This window comes from Acomys minous, assembly GCF_964271855.1.
Source record: "Acomys minous genome assembly, chromosome: 7".
NCBI lineage: Eukaryota > Metazoa > Chordata > Mammalia > Rodentia > Muridae > Acomys > Acomys minous.
In genome coordinates, this window is record NC_140488.1 from 109,193,538 (window position 1) to 109,215,760 (window position 22,223).

General features: G+C 41.2%; 3 protein-coding genes across 8 annotated transcripts in view; all 3 read left to right on the top strand.

Annotated features, from left to right (window-relative positions):
• The window catches only part of SYTL5 (synaptotagmin like 5), a 253,795-nt gene that overhangs the window by 84,289 nt on the left and 147,283 nt on the right, over positions 1-22,223 (top strand). The gene's annotated exons all lie outside the window — the stretch shown is intronic.
• On the top strand, positions 4,671-5,264 carry H2AP (H2A.P histone). Its single transcript, XM_084789034.1, has one exon. It carries the CDS (start codon positions 4,789-4,791, stop codon positions 5,149-5,151), a length of 363 nt encoding a protein of 120 aa, XP_084645160.1. The 5' UTR covers positions 4,671-4,788; the 3' UTR covers positions 5,152-5,264.
• LOC311601267 (histone H2A-Bbd type 1-like) lies at positions 8,528-8,842 on the top strand (the record flags this gene model as incomplete). Its single annotated transcript, XM_084788645.1, has 1 exon — positions 8,528-8,842. One exon carries the CDS (start codon positions 8,528-8,530, stop codon positions 8,840-8,842), a length of 315 nt encoding a protein of 104 aa, XP_084644771.1.

Sequence of the window (22,223 nt, forward strand, 5' to 3'; positions counted from 1 at the left end):
TCTCATTTGTATGTATGTACCCAAATATATGCATGTACATGTCTACTTCAATCATAAAAGGAAAGGATATGCGTCCTAATGCTTCTTCTCAATAAAACTCTGATTAATACATCTTTCATTTTCTAGCAAACTGGCTGATGCTTCTTGACATCATAAAAGTAGGAGATTCAAGACAAGAGTGCAAAACCACAAGCCTTGAATAAAGACTAGGGCCATCCCTCCTTTTCCATTTCCATAAGTAATAAGACAACTCCAGACTTAAGAGGTGAGGGCATATGTACTATGTTTGGGAAGAGCTACAAAACCACATTTTTAAGACATGGAAGAAGTGGCTAAAGAGAATGAGACAGTGTGGTTACCTCTGTTAAACTATCTGCCATCTATTCACTACCCCATGTCATTTTAGAACCTCTTTCTACACCCATAAAGACGTAATAATGCTTGTTGTGTTTGACATTCAATATATAGAAATTAACTCAGTCTTGGATGCCAAGAAGGTTGAACATATATATTTATTTAATATATATAACATATATAATATATATAAATTTATATTTATATTTATTTAATATATATAACAGTTTTAGCAAGGGAGTGGAAAAGGAGTAAAAGGGCAAAACCTGTCTGCAATGTTTGCCATGCTCAGGCCTGTGTCTCCCATGCTTGGGTCTGTGTTTGCTATGCTTGGCCTGTTAGAGCCCCTTTACCTATAATCCCAGGTATTCTGATGTCCAGTGCAGAAAGATCACAAGTTCAAAGCCTGCTTGGGCTACATAGTGAGCTTGTTTGAGGACCTCAGTGAGGCTCTTTCAGTTAAAAGAGTAGAAAGGTTGTGAGTATAGTTCAGTGTTTTAGCATTGGCTTTGTATGTGTGAGTTCATAGGTTCTAACTCTAGTGTCATGGAAGAAAAGAAAGAAGAAAGGGGGAAAAAAGAAAAACCAAAAGCAATAGAAAAGGAAAAGATGTGTTACCCAGGAGCATATTGCCCTTTGGTGTGAAATGCATTTAACTTTCTCAGCCCAACTGAATTAACTGCATTCTGTTTGCTTTAACCATCTTCTGTGAGTGTTCATCTGCCTTCAAATACCGTTAGTCTATTGCTGCTGCTTTAACCACCTCCTATTTCAGTTGCTTCAACCACCTTCTGCTATTGTTGGTCTGACTTCCTTTCTGATTCTGTTAGCCAAACCTATTCTTTTAATGTTATTTTAACTGCTTTCTATTTCTGTTGGTCTAACCACTGTTTTTTAACTGCTTGTCTAACCACCTTCTGTCAACTGCTTGTCTAACTGCCATCTATTACCAGTGTTCTAACTACTTCCTGATCCCGTTGGTCTAACTGCTTCCTACTGTTAGTACAATAGCCTTCTATCACTGTTGGTTGGTTTACCTGCATTCTATTCCTTTTGGTTCAACTCTAGTTCCAAACACAAGATAGCTGTTTCAGATGGAATATAGCTAACTAAATTAATTACCATGATGTTACCATGTAGCTTTTCTTGGCTATGGGCTAGGGAAGCACAGCTAATTGCTATTAGTTTACCAGTTAGTTTTATGGTCACTTTAGAGCCCTCATCTGTTTGTATAGTTCATATACCACCCAACAAGCCATTTGACGATTGCTTGCTTAAATACTAGCATTAAAGTTTTAAGCTTCCCCCTTGAGACTATGTCCTCTCTCAGTTTCCATCCTCATGATGGGTACTTGAGATAGGAGATGGCTAACCAAATTTTACTAGCATGAATTGTCTTTTACATTTTGTTAGCTTTTGACTAGAGAAGCACAGATACTGTACTTACTGTCATTATTTTTGTCCTTTAGCTTTATGTCTAATTTAAGGCCCCAGGTTCATCTTCTGGTTTCCCTTTTGATTGCTTGATGATGTATTAGTGTGTGAGAGTTATAAACTGCCTCTTGCAGAATATTTCTCCTCTCTCAAGTCCTTCTTTGCATGCTTCAACAGTTGGTGTCCTGTCAGTGTTTTGCCTACACTAGTAAGGGAAAATTTTAGTTGAATTTTTTCCTATCATTGTGTGAAAAGAACTTGTGACTGATCGATGTGAATATTTATTTAGTTGCACAGATTTCCAAATAAATGTTGAAATCATGGTCTCCCCACTCTCACTGCTGCTTGTAGTATAATAATAGAGGAAGAAAATAAAGGAAGGGATGCTAAGAAGAAAGGAACCAGAATGTGGTTACATAGAAATCTCAGCCTACTCAGATTATAAATGATGAAAATGAAGAGATTTGTTCTCAGAAGTGGTCCTTTGTAGATTAAATCAAGAATGCAGTAAGACATCTTTGTGATAATTCCCTTAAGGAAATGAAAACAAGAAAGTATTCAATCACATAGTGGCTATTTTGAAGAAATGTGATGTGTGCTTCTCAGCACAATCAAGACTTAGAGATGGGTTTTTTTCTTTTTTCCTTTTTATTTATTCTTCTCTCACACACTACATCCTGACCACAGTTTCTCTTCCATCCAATCCTTCCAGTTACCCATCCACCTCTTTTCTATCCCACTTCTTTTTCCCTTAAAAAAAAAGAGGGGCCTTCCAGGGATATCAGGGATATCAGGGATAGCATAAAAAGATACTATAAGACTAGGCCCAAACTCTCATATCAAGGCTGGACAGGCAACCCAATAGGAGGAAAAGGGTCCCAAGAGCAGGTAAAATAGTCAGAGACACCCCCTCTCCCACTCTTTAAGAGTCTCACAAAAACCCTGAGCTAAACATAACATATATGAAGAGAGCCTAATACAGAAGACCTATATAGGCTCCTTTATTGCTGCTTTAATCTGTGAGCCTCTATGATTCTTGTTTAGTTGATTCTGTGGACCATGTTCTCCCAGTGTCCTTGACCCTTCTGACTTCTATAATACTTACTTCCTCTCTTCTGCAGGAACTTTCCTGAGCTCTGCCTAATGCTTGCCTGTGGGCCTCTGCATTTGCTCCCATCAGCTGCTGGAGGAAGCCTCTCCAATAATGAATGGACAAGGCACTGATCTATGAGTATAGCAGAATATAATGATATTATATATGAATTAGCTCATTGACCTTTTTTTTCCAGTTGGGTTTAGTTCTACCCTAGGTCTCTGGCCATCCAGTAAGTGTCTGGAGTGGGTTTCTTCTTCTGGCATGGGCCTCAAGTTAGACCAAACATTGCTTGGCCACTCCTATAAGCTTTGAGCCATTATTGCCCCAGTTATTTTAGAGGCAGAACAGATTGTGGATCAAAGGTTTTGTGGCTAGGTTGGTATCCAAGTCACAACCCTGGATGCCTTGCCTCGTTATAGAAGATGGCTGGTTCAGGCTCCATATCTATCATACTAGGCGTCCTCCCTAGGATCAATTTCATAGGTTCCAGGAACTTTCCACTGCTCTTGGTTTCCACATTGCTCCTCAAATGCCCACTCCCAGTACTCTCTCTCTCTCTCAGTACCTTCTTCCCTGACCTGATTTCCCTTGTTCCCATTCCACTCACCTCACCTCTAGTCCACACACAAAATCTATTCTATTTCCCCTACAGTCCCCCTTGTTACTTAATGACTCTGGATCTGTGGATTGTAGTGTGCTTGTTATTTACTTTGATTAAGGACCTGTGAAGGAATCTAATGTCTAATAGAGTGAATTTCCATGGGCCAAAAAGATGATCTCTGAGTTCTGGGAAATGTTATATCAGCTGAAATAATGCCAGATTAGATTAAAGGTGACAGAGGACTAAATAACAACAATAAAAAAAAGTCTATGGGATTCTTCAAATTGTGAAGGACAAAGTTGGAAAAGATTATTCATAGCCTTGTACTACCATTCAAAAGGCACACGACTCAGTACCTGAGGGTCCAGCGGGAAGAGCTCTGGCTACAGCTAAAGGCATGAAATCAGTAGGCCCAGGGTGAATGGCCTCAGATCTCATGAGGTTACTGTTCTATCCTAATAGCTAATGAAGTTTGACATAGTTGGGTTTTGATATTAATTGGATTGAAGATTCTTTTCTTCATTACACTTTCTTTTTGGACCAGGAACGTTATTGGTTATGAGTGAACCAAAACACAACAAAAAAGCAGGAATAAGATATTAATAGAAAGGAAAATTAAAATAACAGATATATCCTGGAGCCTGGGTTTAACCCAACATATCCAAGAAAGACAAGTCCTGACTTAAATGGAACTACGGCTACCAATAATCTCTATGTAACTCATACCAGAAACATGCTGAGCATTTCTTCAAAAAATTAGATGTTTTTCAAATGGAATAAAACTCAGGTAAGATACGGAATGAACATGTGTTCAAAGGTGTATCCAAGTAATATGAGGGAATGTTAACCAAGTCCATTTAAATAAATAAATGTAATCAAAATAGGTCTCATTACTGCTTGAGGAGGACACATTCAAACTTCTACCTGGAAAATTTGACACCTCTATTAGTGCCTTGTCGTTAATGAGAAGTTGTAAGGACAGACAGTTTTCAACTAAAACACATGGTCTTTACAATGGTAATTCGAGTGTAATTGAACGGAGTTAAATTTCCCTCAAACTCAGGGTATGATAGTCAGATTTCTGTGATAGGCATTTCTAGGCCTAGGCCTAGCCAGAACTCATTGGTGTCCACTAGGCACCAATGACATCTCAAAGCCTAAGATGTCATAAAGGTAGCTCCTGGCCACTGAGGGGCAGAAGCTGGAGAGGCAATGAGCAGGACTGAACATTGAGTATCTTCAGAGAACCAGTCCTGCTGGTGAACCAGGCAGAACCTACTGGAGCCCAACCCATCAAACCATCATGTCGGGGAAGAAGAACCAAGAAAAACCTTGCAGTGACAACAAGCAGATGGAAGCTACTACGTCGTCTTCTTCTAGGCCTGAGGTACAGGTTCCTGTCAACTATGTGTACCGCCTACTGCAGGAGGAGCAGTATACCCCCTGTCTAGGTTCTACCACTTCGGATTTCCTCCTTGCCATGCTTGATTACCTTACCGACTACATCCTGGAGGTGGTGGGCTCCGAAGCCAACATCACCGGCCAACAAGATAGTCCTCAAAACGGAGAGAGACGAGGAGACAACAACTGTGAACCCTCTCAGGCCTTCAAGAACGCGCCTTTCTCTCTGTTTGATGAGATACCTGGACCCAGAAGGAATGGCTGAAGACTGGGGTACAGAACTGGGAGGTGGGAAGCTTCACAGACTCAGCTAGAACCATGAAGGCTAATAGCAGAGGAGGCTCCCCTGGTGTCCATGAATACTAATAAAGTGTTTAAATGAGACCTATCTGTTCTGACTCTTCTCAGTTTGTCTTTCTGAAATGGGGGCGTCGACGAGATACTAAGGAGAGGGTGGAAGCTGGAAGTTGTGCTTAGTAGGGGGCATTTAAATCCTGGGAGCACTTCTTAGTGAGGGGGGGGAAGAGGTTGGGTGATGCCCCTGGTGGGAGGAATTGAGTGGATGGAGAGGACAGAAGAAGCCTCAGAGAAGCTCAGAAGTTGGCTGGAGCCTCACTGGCAAGTTGGATTTTCAGTATGGTAACAGGAGACACTGTGTTTGAACAGACATTTTACATGGGAGTCTTTTCATGGGAGGGAAGGCAGGTCTCAGGTCAGAAGGAAAGGGGTGTCAGTAAAGGGCTACACACAGTGGCCATGAGCTTAATGGGACAGAGATGATGGAGTGACAGTGAAGCCAGAAGGAAACATGCCACGGACCACTAGCTCAGTTGGGGAATAGGTCCTTGAAATCGGGGGTTCTTGGAGTGCCGCTGAACACGAGATAAGGCGTTGACAAACAGAAGTGACTCAAGTTTGAGTTTCTGAGTGTTTTTTTTTTAGCCAGTCTAGCATTATATACATTTCTTGAAAGTGTGGGGGGAGGGTTGGTTACATTTTCCCACAGAGAAGATTCACGGAAGTCAGTGAGCAACCAAGCATACACAGTACAGATACACAATACAGAAGTTATTGTGTTGTTGTTTTTTTGAATTACAACTTTGAATCGAAACAGTACAAGGTACAGAGTACATAGAGAAAAGACATCATCGCTTCTAAGTTATTGGCTTAGTATCAATATGTATGTGCTCTCTTTGTTCAGGGCCAACGTCCTCTCCTTAAAGGAACTTTCTCCCTAATGAAACTTGTGCCCAGCACCTGTGTGCCAGGACGTTTTTTTCTCTATTCTATTCTCCTTGTTCCTGCTACCTGGAGTCTTTTGAAATACTCCATTTTTTTGTAGGCCATAGTATAACTTATTCACTTGATTAATTTCCAGTTGTATCTCTTTTAATAAGTGGAAGTGAAACAAAACTACTTCGGCCGTGGACAGTCCCTGGCTGCAGTCCCAGGCCAGGGTCTCATAGCAACCATTGCTACACTTAAAAAGTCCTACTTTGGGAGTGAAATGCAGTTAGGATTAGAAAGAACAGGAAATAGCTCCCAGCAGTGAGGATATTGAAACTACAGTTTCTGCTGGCAAAAATATTGACCCCAGTTCAGGAGACTCTCTCCTTTTCAGGGGTCTTAGTTCTCAGGCCTGTGTAGTAATTGTCACAGACTCTCCTAGAAACACACATTTTAGAAGAGGTAAAACGGTTAATCATCTAGCCTCAAGAAGTGCTTTCTTGAAGGCAAATGGCAGTTTATAAAGGTACAAGAGGAAACCCTGTATTAGAATGAGGTGTTTCATTTTGATTGGGTAGGTTAATTAGGGCAATCAAAAGAGGATTTTGGTGGCTAGACTTCAACACTTTGATGGCTGAACCTTGGTAGTGTAAACCGAGACCTTCAAAGAGATCTCTAGTGTATACCCAGAGTCCCCAGAGAGAAACAGTGTCTGATGTTGATGCAATATACACAGGAATTTTATTGAGCTGGCACATCGGGGTCTGTCCAGCTCTTTTAAGCTGCAGACCTTGAAAAGCAGGAGCAAGTGCTTTAAAATATATATATTTTATTAATTTATTCATATTACATCTCAATGGTTATCCCCTCCCTTGTATCCTCCCATTCCTCCTTCCCTCCCATTTTCCCCTTACTCCCCTCCCCTATGACTGTGACTGAGGGGGACTTCCTCCCCCTGTATATGCTCATAGGGTATCAAGTCTCTTCTTGGTAACCTGCTGTCCTTCCTCTGATTGCCACCAGGTCTCCCCCTCCAGGGGACATGGTCAAAGGTGAAGCACCAGAGTACATGTGAAAGTCATACCCCACTCTCCACTCAACTGTGGAGAATATCCTGTCCATTGGCTAGATCTGGGTAGGGGTTTGAAGTTTACGGCCTGTATTGTCCTTGGCTGGTGCCATAGTTTGAGCGGGACCCCTGGGCCCAGATACGCCCATCATAATGTTCTTCTTGTAGGTCTAGGACCCTCTGGATCCTTCTTTTTTCCCATTCTCCCATGCTTCTCTCACCTAGAGTTCTAATAGGAGAGAAGCAAGTGCTTTTTAAAAAATATCTTTTTGCAAAAGCAGAATTTAGCAGGCTAGCGAGGAGGGGTTAGTACATTTTAGGGGCAGTGGAATATTTTTAGACACAGCTGGTTATCCTTGAGATAAGCTGGGTCCTGGGCACAGACTGAGACCTTGAGTCAAGTTGGACCCTGGGCACAGACTGAGACATTGAATCAAGCTGGACTTTTTATTATCTTTAAACATATGCTATCTGTCCTTGGGACACGCTGGACTCCACACGGGCGCCAAGTTGCTTTCCCTCGTGTCCCAGACACACAGTGATCAGTGATTTGATATTAATATGTTGGTTCAATATTGATATTGCTTCCAGGACCCTTAGTAGTTGGTCTCAGGAGGAGGGAGTGTCAAATAAGGGACTAGACCTTGGTGGCTAGCTTTAGGGATATATTCTAACAGTTTTTAGCAAGGAAGAGGGAATGAGGGAGAAGGGCAAGGCCTGCCAGAGCCATGCTTGCCATGCTCATCCTAGCTAGAGTTCCTTCAAACCTACTATGGGCTTTTCTCAAATTAAGGCCTTCTTCAGTACTGCCCTGAAATTGATTTAGAGGCCTATATTTCTACAAATAAGCCATAGCTATAGGCCAAAACTCAGATTTTACACATTGGACTATTTTTTAACCCATGAGCAGGGTCTCAGTATACTAATGGATTCCTTGAAATTATTCTTCTGCCTATTGGGGGGGGCATTTCATGTTCAAATTGTAACATCTCTTAGTGACCAACAGTCTGGAAAAGGATGTACAAAATGTCACAGGCAGTGCTAAAATCATAGAAGATGGAATGGTATCCTAAAGTGGGATGAACAGTTTTAATTGAAAAACACTTTTTTTTCTGTACTGTTGAAATAAAGCAGAACAGTTTCCTCCCAAAGGGGGATGTACTCGTTAAGGTGAACCGTTTCCTATCACGGACACTTCTAGACTGAAGGAGGATCAGAGCCCAGTGGGCACAAATGACGTCACAAAACATGTTGTCACAAAGACCTCTTCTGACTGTTGGTGGTTATAAAAGCTGGCGTTTTGAGAGACCCAGGCCAGAAGAGTGAAAACCACCAACTAGCCACAATGGAAAGCAAACAGCGAAAAGAGATTGTTTCCCGCTCCAAAAGGGCCGAACTTCAGTTTCCGGTTGGTCGTGTTGACCGTTTCCTGAGAGAGGGGAACTACTCCCGGCGCCTGAGCTCCTCTTCACCGGTGTTCCTGGCAGCTGTGCTTGAGTCCGTGACCTCCAATCTCCTTGAGCTGGCTGGGGAGGAAGCCCATACCAATGGCAAGAAGCGCATAGCTCCAGAACACGTGGTCCACGTTGTAAAGAAAAAAAGAGGGCTCCGTAGACTCTTCAACACCTTTGCTGAGACACCAGAATCTGATGCCAACTGATATTTGGGTCCAATCAGTCCCCATGTCTCCCTTGCTGGGGGACAAATAAGACATTGTATTAAAGTGTCTAAACCGTTACTAGTGGTTCTGATTCATTTCAGTCCGTCGTTTTGAGCTAGAGGCGATCGTGAAACACCGAAGAGTGCAGGATGTGGGGCGATTTGGGGGAGGAGTGAGGTGGGTGGGGGCTTGCCACAGAAACGTTGGTCAGCATGGGATACTTAAGCTGATTTCTGGGCAGAAGTTTCTAATGGGGGTGGAGTGAGCAGTGGCGTTGGTGTCAAGAGGTAGCTGAGGGAGAGGCCAGCATGTAAGCGGTGCTTCGCTGACGGGAAAGGGGGCCCCTGTAGAAGTGTTACAGCTCTGCTCAGCTGCTGCAGGCAAAGCAAAAGGAACAGTTTTGCTCCCACCTGGGCTGGTTTCCCCAGGGAAAACGTTACAGATTTGCTCTGCCTGAGAGCACCTTTCCTGCCAAAGGTGTGACCCCACAAGACTCTGAGAGCTATCCTGGCATGAAATTTATTCCTGGTCTTTGGGGTTAAGTCTGGGTCAATGTGTTTTATTTTTCCTCAGCCCTAGTCTTAGGGTCAAGTCTGGGTCAGTGTGTTCTTTCCTTGGCCCTGGTCTTTAGGAGCAAGTCAGAGTCAGGTGCTTTGTTTTTTTTTTCTTTTTTTCTTTTTTTCTTTTGCCCCTTTATCCTACACAGAGAAGCTTTCCTGGCAGGCTCTGAGCAAGGAAGGCCTTGGGATTACCAGAATGGTGCTCCTATCTAGAAAGGGGTTAGTGAAAACAAGGACTATGGTGGGAAAGACTTCATTCTTGGCTAGGAATGCTGCAGCTCAGCAGGTAATGGTGGTTTGTGGGGGAGCAGAGAGCGATACACTGTTAGTATGTCCTCAAAGATCAGGTGTGTTGACTGAGCACTGAGGGGTAATGGTGAAACCAGAAGGGAACATACAAAATAGAAACTATGATCTGTGTTTTCCTTTAGAAAAAAAAATTAAATCTCTGCCTCATTTAAAAGGGAAGATATACATAAGCATTGGTACCTATAGTGGAACATATCCTTCAGCTTTCTGTGCACACTGGTATACTAAACAATTGTATATAAATGCTATTTCACCTAAGACCTACAATTCAGGCAGGTCTAACCGGTTACCGAACATTGGTTTCTTCTAGCCCAGTGGCCTTCAATAAGAATGTCATGGAACGAATCAATCATTATGCTCAGATACCTTTTCTCAAGTCATGTTCTTTGTGAGAAGCCTAGGCCTAGAATACCCTGTTGGTTAAACAGCTGTCTGATGCTGAAAAGCCGTGTATTTGGCTTATATCTGTGGCTTATAGTAGTCTAAAACATACTCCTCCCCATGTATGTTACAGGACAGCATCACAGAAGAACTGACTTCATATGGGAGAAGCTAGAGCAGATAGGTTGGTTAAACATGTAGGATGAACAGCTCTGTGTAGACTTTATAGTTCATGCAGTAGTTTGTGGGTCCAGCCTTTCTAATCTTTCTGAGATAGTTTCTTTTCTGGGCATAGTTTCGAGGGTGAACATGATTTAGCCTTGGTTTCCAAAGCTGTTGTCGAGTCAAGGATCAACAGGGATACTGCTTTCCCTTTAAACACTGTGTTGAGCTATGTCCATGGGTTTTATAGGAAACATAGGGCCCATGTGGAGCACAGTAAAAGCCAAATGATGCTCTGTCAAATGACCATTCTACAAGCACAAGGAATCCAACTCTTAGAGGAGGTAATAAGCCAGTGTGAACACTGATATTCTTAGAAAGGCATGAGGCATGAGCCCTTTATGCCTCTATGAGAAGTGAAATGGTGAGATGGTGAGGATGGATTCCCTACAGTTTGGAAAAACCAGACTCTATTAATGCTCTGCTGGAAGAGGGTACAATTAAATACCAGAAATAGTTTCACACTGTAGCCTCCACGTTTCCCAATAGCTTCTAATCAGGTCTGTGATCACATTAGTGTCAAGGTATGCCAGGATCAGGAGCTGACAGGGCTCAATTTTGCATATAGTGTCATAGGTCAGAATTGATGTGCCCCACTAGAAGTGGAGTTATATCCCTGTGATGGCACATGGGAAGTTAAGGTAGGACAAGAAGTAGTTCAAGATAGCCTTTGCTACACATAGCACATTTGGAGACAGGCTGAACTTCATAAGAACATGTTTCAAAGAACAAAACCAACCAATCAAGTGAAAAAAAACCTTAGTGTTTCATTGTTGTGAAGAGACATCATGACCAAAGCAACTCTTATCAAAGAAAGCATTTAATTGAGGGCTGGCTTAAAGTTTCAGACGTTTAGTCTGTTATCACCATGGTGACACACAGGCAAAAATGCTAGAGAAGCAGTTGAGAACTACATCTTAATTTGCTGTCTGGGAGACTCTAGGCTTGGCATGGGCTTTTGAACTCTCAAAGCTCACCCGCAGTGACACACCTCCTCCAACAAAGCCACACCTCCTAATATTTTCAAATAGTGCCCTGGGGACAGAGCTCTCAAATCTATGAGCCATGGAGAGACATTCGTATTCAAACCACCACGTTCCACTTCTAGGTTATTATCATAATGAAAAATTACATTTAGTCCAACTTCAAAAGTCCCCATCGTCTGTCACAATCTCAACACTGTTTAAAAGTCTGGCGACTCTTCTGAAACTCAAGGCAATCTGTAATTGTAGCCCCTTATCAAATCAAAAAGCAGATTATATACTTCGGAAATACAATGGCATAGAATATATAGTAACTTTCAAAAGAGACCAAAGAGAGCATAATGAGGAAATACCAGACCAAACCAAACCAGAAACCAGCAGGGCAGACTCCAAATTCTGCATCTCTGTGTTGTCTGTCAAGGTACTCTTCAGATCTCTAACTCCTTTTAGCTTTGTTGACACTTCTATCTCTTGGGCTGGTTCCACTCCCTGCTATCATCTCTTCTTGGCAGGTATCCCATGTCTCTGACATCTTCAACATCTTGGGGTCTCCAATGTAATCCAGGTTTCTCTTTTTTTTCCTGTTTCTTAACAATTAAACTTTATTATACAACCCAACTAGCTTATACAAGAGGAAAAAAAGGTTAAAGGGAAAAAAGAGTGAACCTTTCGGTATCTGTTCCATGGGACAGGTCCTTAGGTGTCTCTGGCCTGCATGCTGGTCCAGCCTGTTTGCTGATCCACGTGCTGCGCTCAAGCCCAGTCTCAACCTGTTGTTCTCCCTTCCCCACCTGCCTGTGTCATGTGAGAAGGGTGGTCTCCTTCTCCCATTGAGGGTCGATTAGGAAAACAATGGTCCAGGTGGAGTCCCCAGATCTGCTTCCTGAATTCCAGGCCCACTCAGTCTATCACAAGGCTCCACTCAGTCTATCACAAGGTATCCATGGGTGCCCAAGGGTAAAGCCCGCCAAGATTTCTTTTACCTGTGACAAAGCTTACAGTCTTTCTCACACATCCCCCTTCTCTTTTAAAAAAATTAAGAAATATATACACAAATATACACATATACAGAATCATCAGGTATCAAGTACATAACCAAGTCTTTTTATACTTGTTAACCTGAGAGAAAGTATTCCACTATCTTACCAAAGAGAGTCCTTTTTTAATGAGAAATTGTAATTATCAATCTATAAATCTGTTTTTAATTTTTTTGTTATTTTGTTATTAATTTATTCATATTACATCTAAATTGTTAGCCCATCATTTGTATCCTCCCATCCCTCCCTCTCTCCCACTTCCCCCCCTACTCCCTTCCCCTATGTCTGTGACTGAGGAGGACCTCCTCCCCCTGTATATGCTCATAGGGTATCGAGTCTCTTCTTGGTGACCTATTATCCTTCCTCTGAGTGCCACCAGGTCTCCCCATCCAAGGGACATAGTCCAATATGGGGCACCAGAGTTTGTGTGAAAATCAGATCTCCTTCTCCACTTAACGGTGGAGAATGTCCTGTCCATCGGCTAGACTGGGTAGGGGTTCAAAGTTTACTGCTTATATTTTCCTTGGCTGGTGCCATAGTTTGAGGAGGACCCCAGGGCCCAGACCTGCCTGTAGTTTTCCAGGACCCTCTGGATCCTTCTATTTCCTCATTCTCCCAGGCTTCTCACCCCTAAAGTCTCAATAGGATGTCCTCCCCTCTGACCCACTTTCCTAGTAGGTAATGTTTTTCATGGGGATGTACCCCTTGGACTAGTGTCTCGATATAAGTGAGTATATACCATTTGACTCTTTTCGTTTCTGGGTGAACTCACTCATTATGATGATTTCTAGATCAATCCATTTGGCCACAAATTTCGGAAATTCCTTGTTTTTAATAGCTGAGTAGTATTTCATAGTGTATATGTACCACAGTTTCTTTATCCATTCTTCTACTGAGGGACACTTAGGCTGTTTCCATGTTCTGGCTATTATGAATAAGGCAGCTATGAACATGGTTGAGCATATGTCCCTGTTGTGTGAAAGTGCATTTTCTGGGTATATTCCAAGGAGTGGAATAGCTGGGTCTCGAGGAAGCCGTATTCCCAGTTTTCTGAGAAAGCGCCAGATAAATTTCCAAAGTGGTTGTACTAGTTTGCATTCCCACCAGCAATGTAGGAGTGTTCCTCTCTCTCCACATCCTCGCCAGCATGTGGTGTCAGTTGAGTTATTGATCTTAGCCATCCTGAGGGGTATAAGATGGAATCTGAGTGTTGTTTTGATTTGCATTTCTCTGATGACTAAGGAGCTTGAGCATTTCTTTAAGTGTTTCTCTGCCATTTGATATTCCTCTGTTGAGAATTCTCTGTTTCACAACTTCATACAATGGCCTCTCTGGGCCTTCATGAGGAGACAATCTTGACACATGCCTGGCTTCAGTGACTTTCCTTATCCACAGGGGGAAATTTCAAAACCCCTTTCTTGTATCCTTGACTCTAAAACCAGAACCACATGTCTGAAGCTGCCAAGTTACTGGCACTGAAGCATGATCCCCTAGTTCAATCACATCTGCATCAGCTTTTGTTGTTGATCCTTTCCTTCACTACTTTTCTTTAAGCTTTACATCTCCTTGAGCACAGGACTTAGCTCTATTACACATCTTGGTGCTTCTTTTCTCTTCAAGCTGTACATTTTGCGTTTTTCCTTGCTCAGCTTCCTCTTTTCATTATCAGCATAAGGGTGACCACTAATTACTATACCGCAGTGTCAATACTAGGTTATCTTGAAATCTCCTCTGTCAATACTACTAATCCACAACTCTTCAATTTAGCCTCAGGCAGATTATTTAGACAAGGGCAGAAAAGAGCTACAGTCTTCACTAATTTATAACAACAATGCTTTCTAGGCCACTCTGAAATCAATTGAGCCAGTCCATCATGACGTACATTGCTCTCAGCAGCACTGTCTTTCATGGTCCTACTAGTATGGCCCATTATGCACCCCTTAGCGCATTCAAGTCCCAAAGTCCACATTTTGCCCACAAACATCATGGTCATGCCAGTCACAGCAAAAGCCTACTTCCTGGCACCAACTTCTGTCATAGTCACCGTTTTGTTGCAGCAAAAAAGACACCAAAACAATTCTTATCAAAGAAAATATTTAATTGGAGACTTGGTTATAGTTTCAAAAGTTTAGTCCATTATCCTGGCAGGAAGCATGGCAGGACACAGGCAGAAATGGTGCTGGAGAGGTAGCTGAGAGTTCTTTATCTTGATCAGATGGCTGAGGGGAGAGCATTGCAAGGCCTGTAAAAACTTCAAAGTCCCCCTTCAGTGACGCACCACTTCCAAAAATTCCACACCTCCTAATTCTTCCAGCTGTGGCTTTCTATGTTGGTCTCTGTCTTCTGCAAAAAGAGGCTTCTTTCATGAGGGTGAGAGTTACAGTTATTTGTGTATATAAGAGTAAGTATTTAGAATACAGTTAGGAAAATGTTACTATCAGGAGAACCTCTTGACTGAACTTTTTAAAAAATGTAACTCATGACTACTAGTATATCAGATAAATCTTTTTGTAACACTTTGCTTGTCACAAAGTGAACAGAATACATGTTTATAACTTTCTAAAGGTTTGTGGGGAAAAAGAAAATCTTCACTATAAAATAAACTTCAAAGTATTATTTAAGTCTCCAAATTTAAGACGGCTTGAAGAAAGATACAGATAAAATTGCCAGGATATTGGAGCATTTACAATAAGTGATTATAGTTTGGCTACCTATTACTCTAAGTGGTGATACAAGAAATAGTTAAATAAATACTACACATTATTTTTTCTTTCTTAATATTAATTTGTGGTTGTTTTCAATAAGATGGTGCTATGTAATTCTATATAGTCTAATATTTACTGTGCTTTCCTGGGTGGCCTTAGACTTGGAACAGTCTCCCTGGCTCAACCATCAAATCCTGTGCTTAGAGGCCGAGACCTTTAAAGAGAATCATCCAGGGAAAGATAATGTGAGAAAAATTTATTAGAAGTTATTCTGTTCATATAAACAGTATCTGCTTGGCAGTTGTGATTACCTGTCCAGGTTCTAAATGAGATGGAGCCTGTCAACATTCCACCATGGAAGCCAAAGGAACTATTGGCAGTTAAGAGTTGATGGTGTGTTGGGGGTTTCTTTTTCCTCAGTGGTGATTGGCAGTTAACAGTTGCTTAGGGGGATGTTGTTTCTCCAGTGGTATAGGTAATGATTAAGTTGCTTGTGCTTCAGTAAATAACCATTCAAGAAACCGTAATTAAATGTAATGAGTCAAACAAAAGACATAAAAATAGGACTAGATGGGAAGATGAAAGAATTCATTAGAAGGAGGGAGCGAATAAGAGACCAATAGGGGTGAATATGATAAAAATTTATGAATATAGACAACTTGGGAGTATGTTACTAAGAAAAGAGTTTGCAATTCTGATATTTAGAACTGTATGCATATAAATATGCATGCTTTAAAACCGGGTTTTTGCTAATATGTTTACCAACATAGAAAATGGATACAGCTAAAGAGTGTTTTTATTAAACCAGACTCAAGCTGTAACAAAATTTGGTTTGTTTTAGAGAACAACTCCAATTTCCAGTTGAGTTCAGTATCCAGTGTAAAAATGTGATTCAAAAGTCTCAACAACTCTTTTTGAAAATTTTATACATTAACTAAAGAACTCTGAGTCAACCTTGAAAAAATTTTAAATAAATTTATTTTGTCTTTCAAATTATGTTTCCACAAACTTTATGAAGTTTTCACTACCAATTCAGGTTTGTTTTATGTGAACATTTTTCCCGTTCTAGAAGAAAAATCCATTTGCTGTCAGTACAGAAGCACCCTCTCTGTGCAAGGACTGGCTGTGCAGGCCTGGTATCTCAGAAATAGATTTGTTATTTCAATTTGTTATTTCAAATGTGGGGACCAAAAGGCCCACAGTCTGTAAGCTCCACTCAGGAAATCTGGCAATGTGAGTCTGGGAAGGGTGAGGGGAAGGTGAAAGGAAATGGCATAAACCCCTAGTCTGAATCTCTAAAGTCCCAGATTTAGGAATGCTGATGATTAAGGGCAGAAAAAACAAACAAACAAAACGTGAATGTTTTATCTCAGAAAGAACAAAGTTGCACTTTCTGCACCTTTTTGTTCTTTTGAATCCCCCAGTGAGTTAGATGGTGTATCCCAAGATCAGTTTGGGTGCTTTTTATTCATCCTGAAGATTCAAATGCTACCTCCCAGACATATGCAGGATACATATTTTGTCAACTGCTAGGTGATCTGAAACTGACAAGCAGAATCCATCATTCTAAAACAAAATCTAAAGCAAGTCTTGCTTGCCAAATACTTGTGTAAGTTTATGTGAATTGCAATTCTTCAAGTGGTTGTATTGGATATATCACTCAGAGAAGTAGTCACCTCAACTCCATAGCTGAAACAAGATTTGGATGAGTTCACAAAAGCTCACAAGTTACATCTCATAATCTTTTAGACAGTCACTGTATCAGGGGAGAGAGTTCATATCTGGAAGTTGTTTTATTTGCCTGTTTGTTTTAATGAAGTCCCTCAGTATGTCCACATGGGCACACAAGGTGACATTGATATTGATGGGTCTGTATCCACTATGTGGCTTTAGAGATCACCATCATAAGTGCTATAAAGTGTCACATCCTCATATGCATACACACATATATCCCTAACATAGTGCTGATAATAGGAATCACAGGAGGAAATATGCAGTATACTAGCTTGAGTAGTAGAGGTCCATGAAAATACTGAGCACTTCCTCTACACCAGATCCTACATGGGAGCATCACACTTTCCAGGTAATAACTCATCATCCGTCTTCTCTTTCAACTTTACACTTACTAGACACTTTCTTCATGAAATACGTCCTGATCATACAACTTGAAAGTGCCTTCTTTCTGTGAATGGTTTGTGAAACCCCACATGTACACTCTTGTAATTCTAGACATGTCATCTGAGTTGTTTGTATATCTAACCTTACTTGCCCCCAAGATTATAAAGTTATTTTCACTGGAGCCTCTGTATCATGCTAACCTTTACCGAGCTTGTGCGACATGTGGGATGTTTGAAAGAGTCCAGGCTTGGTGACCTTTAGTACATGTGCCTCCCTCTCTATGTCTCCACTTCAGTTTTTTAAAAAAATATATTTTATTAATTTATTCATATTACATCTCAATTGTTATCCCAGCCATTGAATCCTCCCATTCCTCCCTCCCTAATACTTTCCCCTTACTCCCCTCCCCTATGACTGTGACTGAGGGGGACCTCCTCCGCCTGTATATGCTCATAGGGTATCAAGTCTCTTCTTGGTAGCCTGCTAGCCTTCCTCTGAGTGACACCAGGCCTCCCCATCCAGGGGACGTGGTCAAATGTGGGGCACCAGAGTATGTGTGAAACTCCACTCTCCACTCAACTGTGGAGAATGTCCTGTCCATTGGCTAGGTTTGGGTAGGGGTTCAAACTTTACTACACGTATTGTCCTTGGCTGCTGTTATAGATTGAGCAGGATCCCGGGGCCCAGATCTGCTCATCTTAATGTTCTTTTTGAAGGTTTCTAGGACCCTCTGGATCCTTCTATTTCCCCATTCTTCTATGTTTCTCTCACCTAAAGGCCCAATAGAATGTCCTCCCCTCTGTCCCACTTTCCTGGTAAGTGAAGACTTTCATGGGACATATCCCTTGGGCTAGTGTCCAGTTATAAGTGAGTATATACCATTTGAGTCTTTCTGCTTCTGGGTTAACTCATTCATTATGATCATTTCTAGTTCAATCCATTTGTCCACAGATTTCGGGAATTCCTTGTTTTTAATAGCTGAGTAGTATTCCATAATGTGAATGTACCACAGTTTCTTTATCCATTCTTCTATTGAGGGATACCACCAAACCAAATAACCCAATTGAGAAATGGGGCTTGGAACTAAATAGAGAATTCTCAGCAGAGGAATACCAAATGGCTGAGAAACACTTAAAGAAATGCTCAACCTCCTTAGTCATCAGGGAAATGCAAATCAAAACAACTCTGAGATTCCATCTTACACCCATCAGAATGGCTAAGATCAAAATTTCAAGTGACACCACATGCTGGCGAGGATGTGGGGAGAGAGGAACACTCCTTCATTGCTGGTGGTAATGCAAACTAGTACAGCCACTTTGGAAATCTATCTGGTGCTATCTCAGAAAACTGGGAATAGGGCTTCCTCAAGACCCAGCCATTCCACTCCTTGGAATATACCCAGAAGATGCTCCAGCACACAACAAGAAACTTTGCTCAACCATGTTCATAGCAGCCTTATTCATAATAGCCAGATCATGGAAACAGCCTAAGTGTCCCTCAGTAGAAGAATGGATAACGAAACTCTGGAATTGTTTTGGTGAAGAATATATGTGGATTTTTGTTAGGTTCCTAACAGCCTTTTATGTTTCTTTAGCTTCAGCTCTTTGCCCTATCTTGTCTCCCTCCTTTCACCACCATTCTTCTTCCTGTGCTGGACACTGACAAAGTATTCAGTAGCTTCTCTATCTGTCACTCTTACTGCCTGCTGACTGACTGCTCCGGTGTTGGCATCTCTCCTCCAGTCTTCTTTTTATTACGCCCGTTGCCTGTCCTCTTCTGTTTCTGTTGCTCCATTCCTTTGTTACCAGCACAGCCCATACTGCTGAAAATCAACAAGAAAACAAATTTGATGGCAGATGAACTGAACAGACAGTTAACAGAATAAGAAACACAAATAGCCAATAAGTAGTTGAAAAATATCCAACAACCTTAGGTACCAGGCAAATGGAAATTACCTGAGATTTGATCATAAAAACAGCATGCCTAAGATTAAGAACACACGTAACAACAAATGCTAGTTAGGATGCTGGTAAAGTGGAACCCTCATACACTGATGGTGGGAATGTAAACTAACCTAGCCATTTTGGAAATTGGTATGAAAGTTCTTCAAAAACTGCAAAGTAGTATAACACTATCATCCATCCATGTTGTTCCTGAGAAATACTTAGCACATCACAGAGGTGCTTGCATATTCATGCTTAGTGCTGCATTATTTTTCCATATAGATGCCCATCCAAGCTGGGTAAAGAAAATGTGCTATATATATACACCAATAGCATTTATTCAGCCATGACAAATGAAACTTAGGTCCTTTCTAAGAGAGTGGATGGTACTGGATACCAGCATGCTAAGTCAAATATGCCAGACTCAAATTCCCAAGTACTGTGTGTCATCATTTCATTTCTGTTCCTGTGACAAGCACCTCAACAAAAAGCTGCACAGAAGAGGAACATGTTTATTTCACTTACAATTCCAGGCTATAGTTTGTTATGGCAGGGGAGTCATGGCCGGAACTTAAAGCATCACATCCACAGTGGAAAGCAGAGAGGGAAGAAACCTGTGAATACCTTCTTGCTTGCTCTCAAATAAAGCTGACAGGTTTCCTTAGGGAATGGTGCTGAGTCAGTTAACAATCAGGACAATTCTCTGTAGACATGCCCAGAGGCTGACCTGATTTACATAACTCTTCCCAGAGGTCTCTTGGCTATGTCAAATTGGCAGTTAAAGCTAACCAGAACATTCTACCATATTAACTTGACATAGCACATGCTATGCTACACCATAACTTTACAACCATTACCTCCAAAGTCTGATACTGTTTAATAATGTAAAATATGCTCCAAATGTAAAGCTCCCATAGGTTTTTTAAAAATCCCAATGCTGAACAATGTCAGTTCTATTTCTGAACCACCTTACCAGTTCACTACCAACATATTTTCTGATTTTTTTCTGTTTCTGTGCTAAAATACTCTTGACAGAAAACACCATAAAGAATAAAGGATTTATTTTGGTTATAATTCAAGAATTTCATTGAATGGAAGTCAGGCAGGAACTCAAGCAGCTAGGCATATCACATTCACAGTCAAAAGTAGAGAAAAATGTACCCTGCCTAAATGTATTGCCTGCCTAAATCTAACTTCAATCTATCCTTTTCCTGTCTTATATAGTTTAACACCCCTTGACTCGAGAATGGTGCTGCCCACAGTGACCTGAATCTTTCATGTCAGCTAAGAATCAAACCACTCCTTCATAGACATGACCATAGGGCAACCTGATCTACATAGTTCCTTGGGTGATAACAAGTTGTGGCAAACTGAACCAAAACACACTAGAGGGGGAAAGGATTTATGTTTGCCCATGATAGCTGACATTTAGAATTCCAGCAGTTGGGAGGGTGAAGTAGGAAGACTGGTATGAGTTCAAGATCAGCCTGGACTACATAGTGAGTACTAGGCCTGTTTGGGTTACAATAAGAGACTATCTTAACATACAAAACAAATTCTGTGTGTGTCCCATTTTTGCTTACATGTAGAATCTAAATTATATATATTAACTATAAAAATTTTATCTATAAAAATATAAAAATCCAAATACATAAATGCATATATATGTGTATATATATATATATATGTGTGTGTGTGTGTGTGTGTGTGTATGTGTGTGTGTGTGTGTGTGTGTGTGTGTGTGTGTGTGTGTGTGTGTAGAAAAGACAGTCCAAGGGGGAAGTCCAAGGAAAAGAGGAGGAGGTCTAAAGCAAGGTGGAAGAAAGAAGAAAAAAATAGAGTAATGGGGAGGACGAGACAATGTGTTCAGTGCAGTTTTTGATGATAAGAATGCGGTACAAACTGTTTACAACAGTCCTGGCTGAGGCTATACCTTCAAGAGCCAGGACAATGAACTGCAACTGCCATTTAGTTTCCTCAAGGTATCTGGAGTGTTCTAGATATCCGGCAGTCACATAGAGGGAGTCCTGCTGGCTATTTGACTGAGAGTACCTTTGCTTATGTCAGCCAGGGCAGCAAGAAAGAGTCCAATTAGAGAGTCTACTAATTCAATAGTCAGTTTGACCTATTTTCAGTCATTGACAAGTTACAGGGAAATGAATTTCAAAAGAAGTGCGTTATAGTGTAGGCTTAGGAGCCAGGCAGTGGTGGTGCATGCCTTTAGTTCCAGCAGTCAGGAGGCAGAGGCAGGTGGATCTCTGATTTCGAGGCCAGCCTGGTGTACAGAGTGAGTTCTAGGACAACCAGGGCTACACAGAGAAACCCTGTGTTGAAAAACAAAAAAACAAAACAAACAAACAACTCATAATGGATGTTACTGGTGATTTTAACAGTGTTTTAACAGTGCTTACTGTATGCCCAGCATCACAGTACTGGTTCTAAGAAATCCTACCCATGTAAGTGTAGTGCCATGGTTAAGTAATGGACTAAGATACTTAGCTCCTGGTTCTGTGATTTACTAACTTGGTAACTGCAAAAACGAATATTTTTCCATATGTAATATGTGTGTAATAATATTCCCATGTGCTGAATAATTAGGAGAACACATAGGAGATGATATATCTAAAGCCTCACTCTTATTACTCCACCCACCCCCTCAAGGTGTGTATGAACAGTGTTTTTCCTGGGTAGAAATGAATATTAGAGTGAATTACCTCCACAACATTGGTATAAAAAGGGTGTCATGTCAAGATGATCTTAAATGTTGTTTACAAGAGGAAGTTGATTACCTTTCCTCTCCTTCCCCTTGCTCAGCTCTATAGACATTGCCTGCTTCTTGAGATAGCAGTCTACCATAGATAAACATTACAGTGTGTTACTGGGTGTGTTTAACATGTAAATATACTGTGGGAACAAGGGAGGCTGGTTTTTCAAGTTCCTGCTCTTAGCACTTCCGGAGGGTCAAGTAGTCCAGTACAGTTTGTGTGTCTGTAAGAAAAGTGAGCCTACAAAAGCGTTCTAACCTTACTGAGGTAAGACTGATGTCCTTAGGGATCTCTACTGTGATATTTACTTTCTTGACTTTTGTATTTTGTAATTATTTGAGGTGGGTAGAAGTTTCCT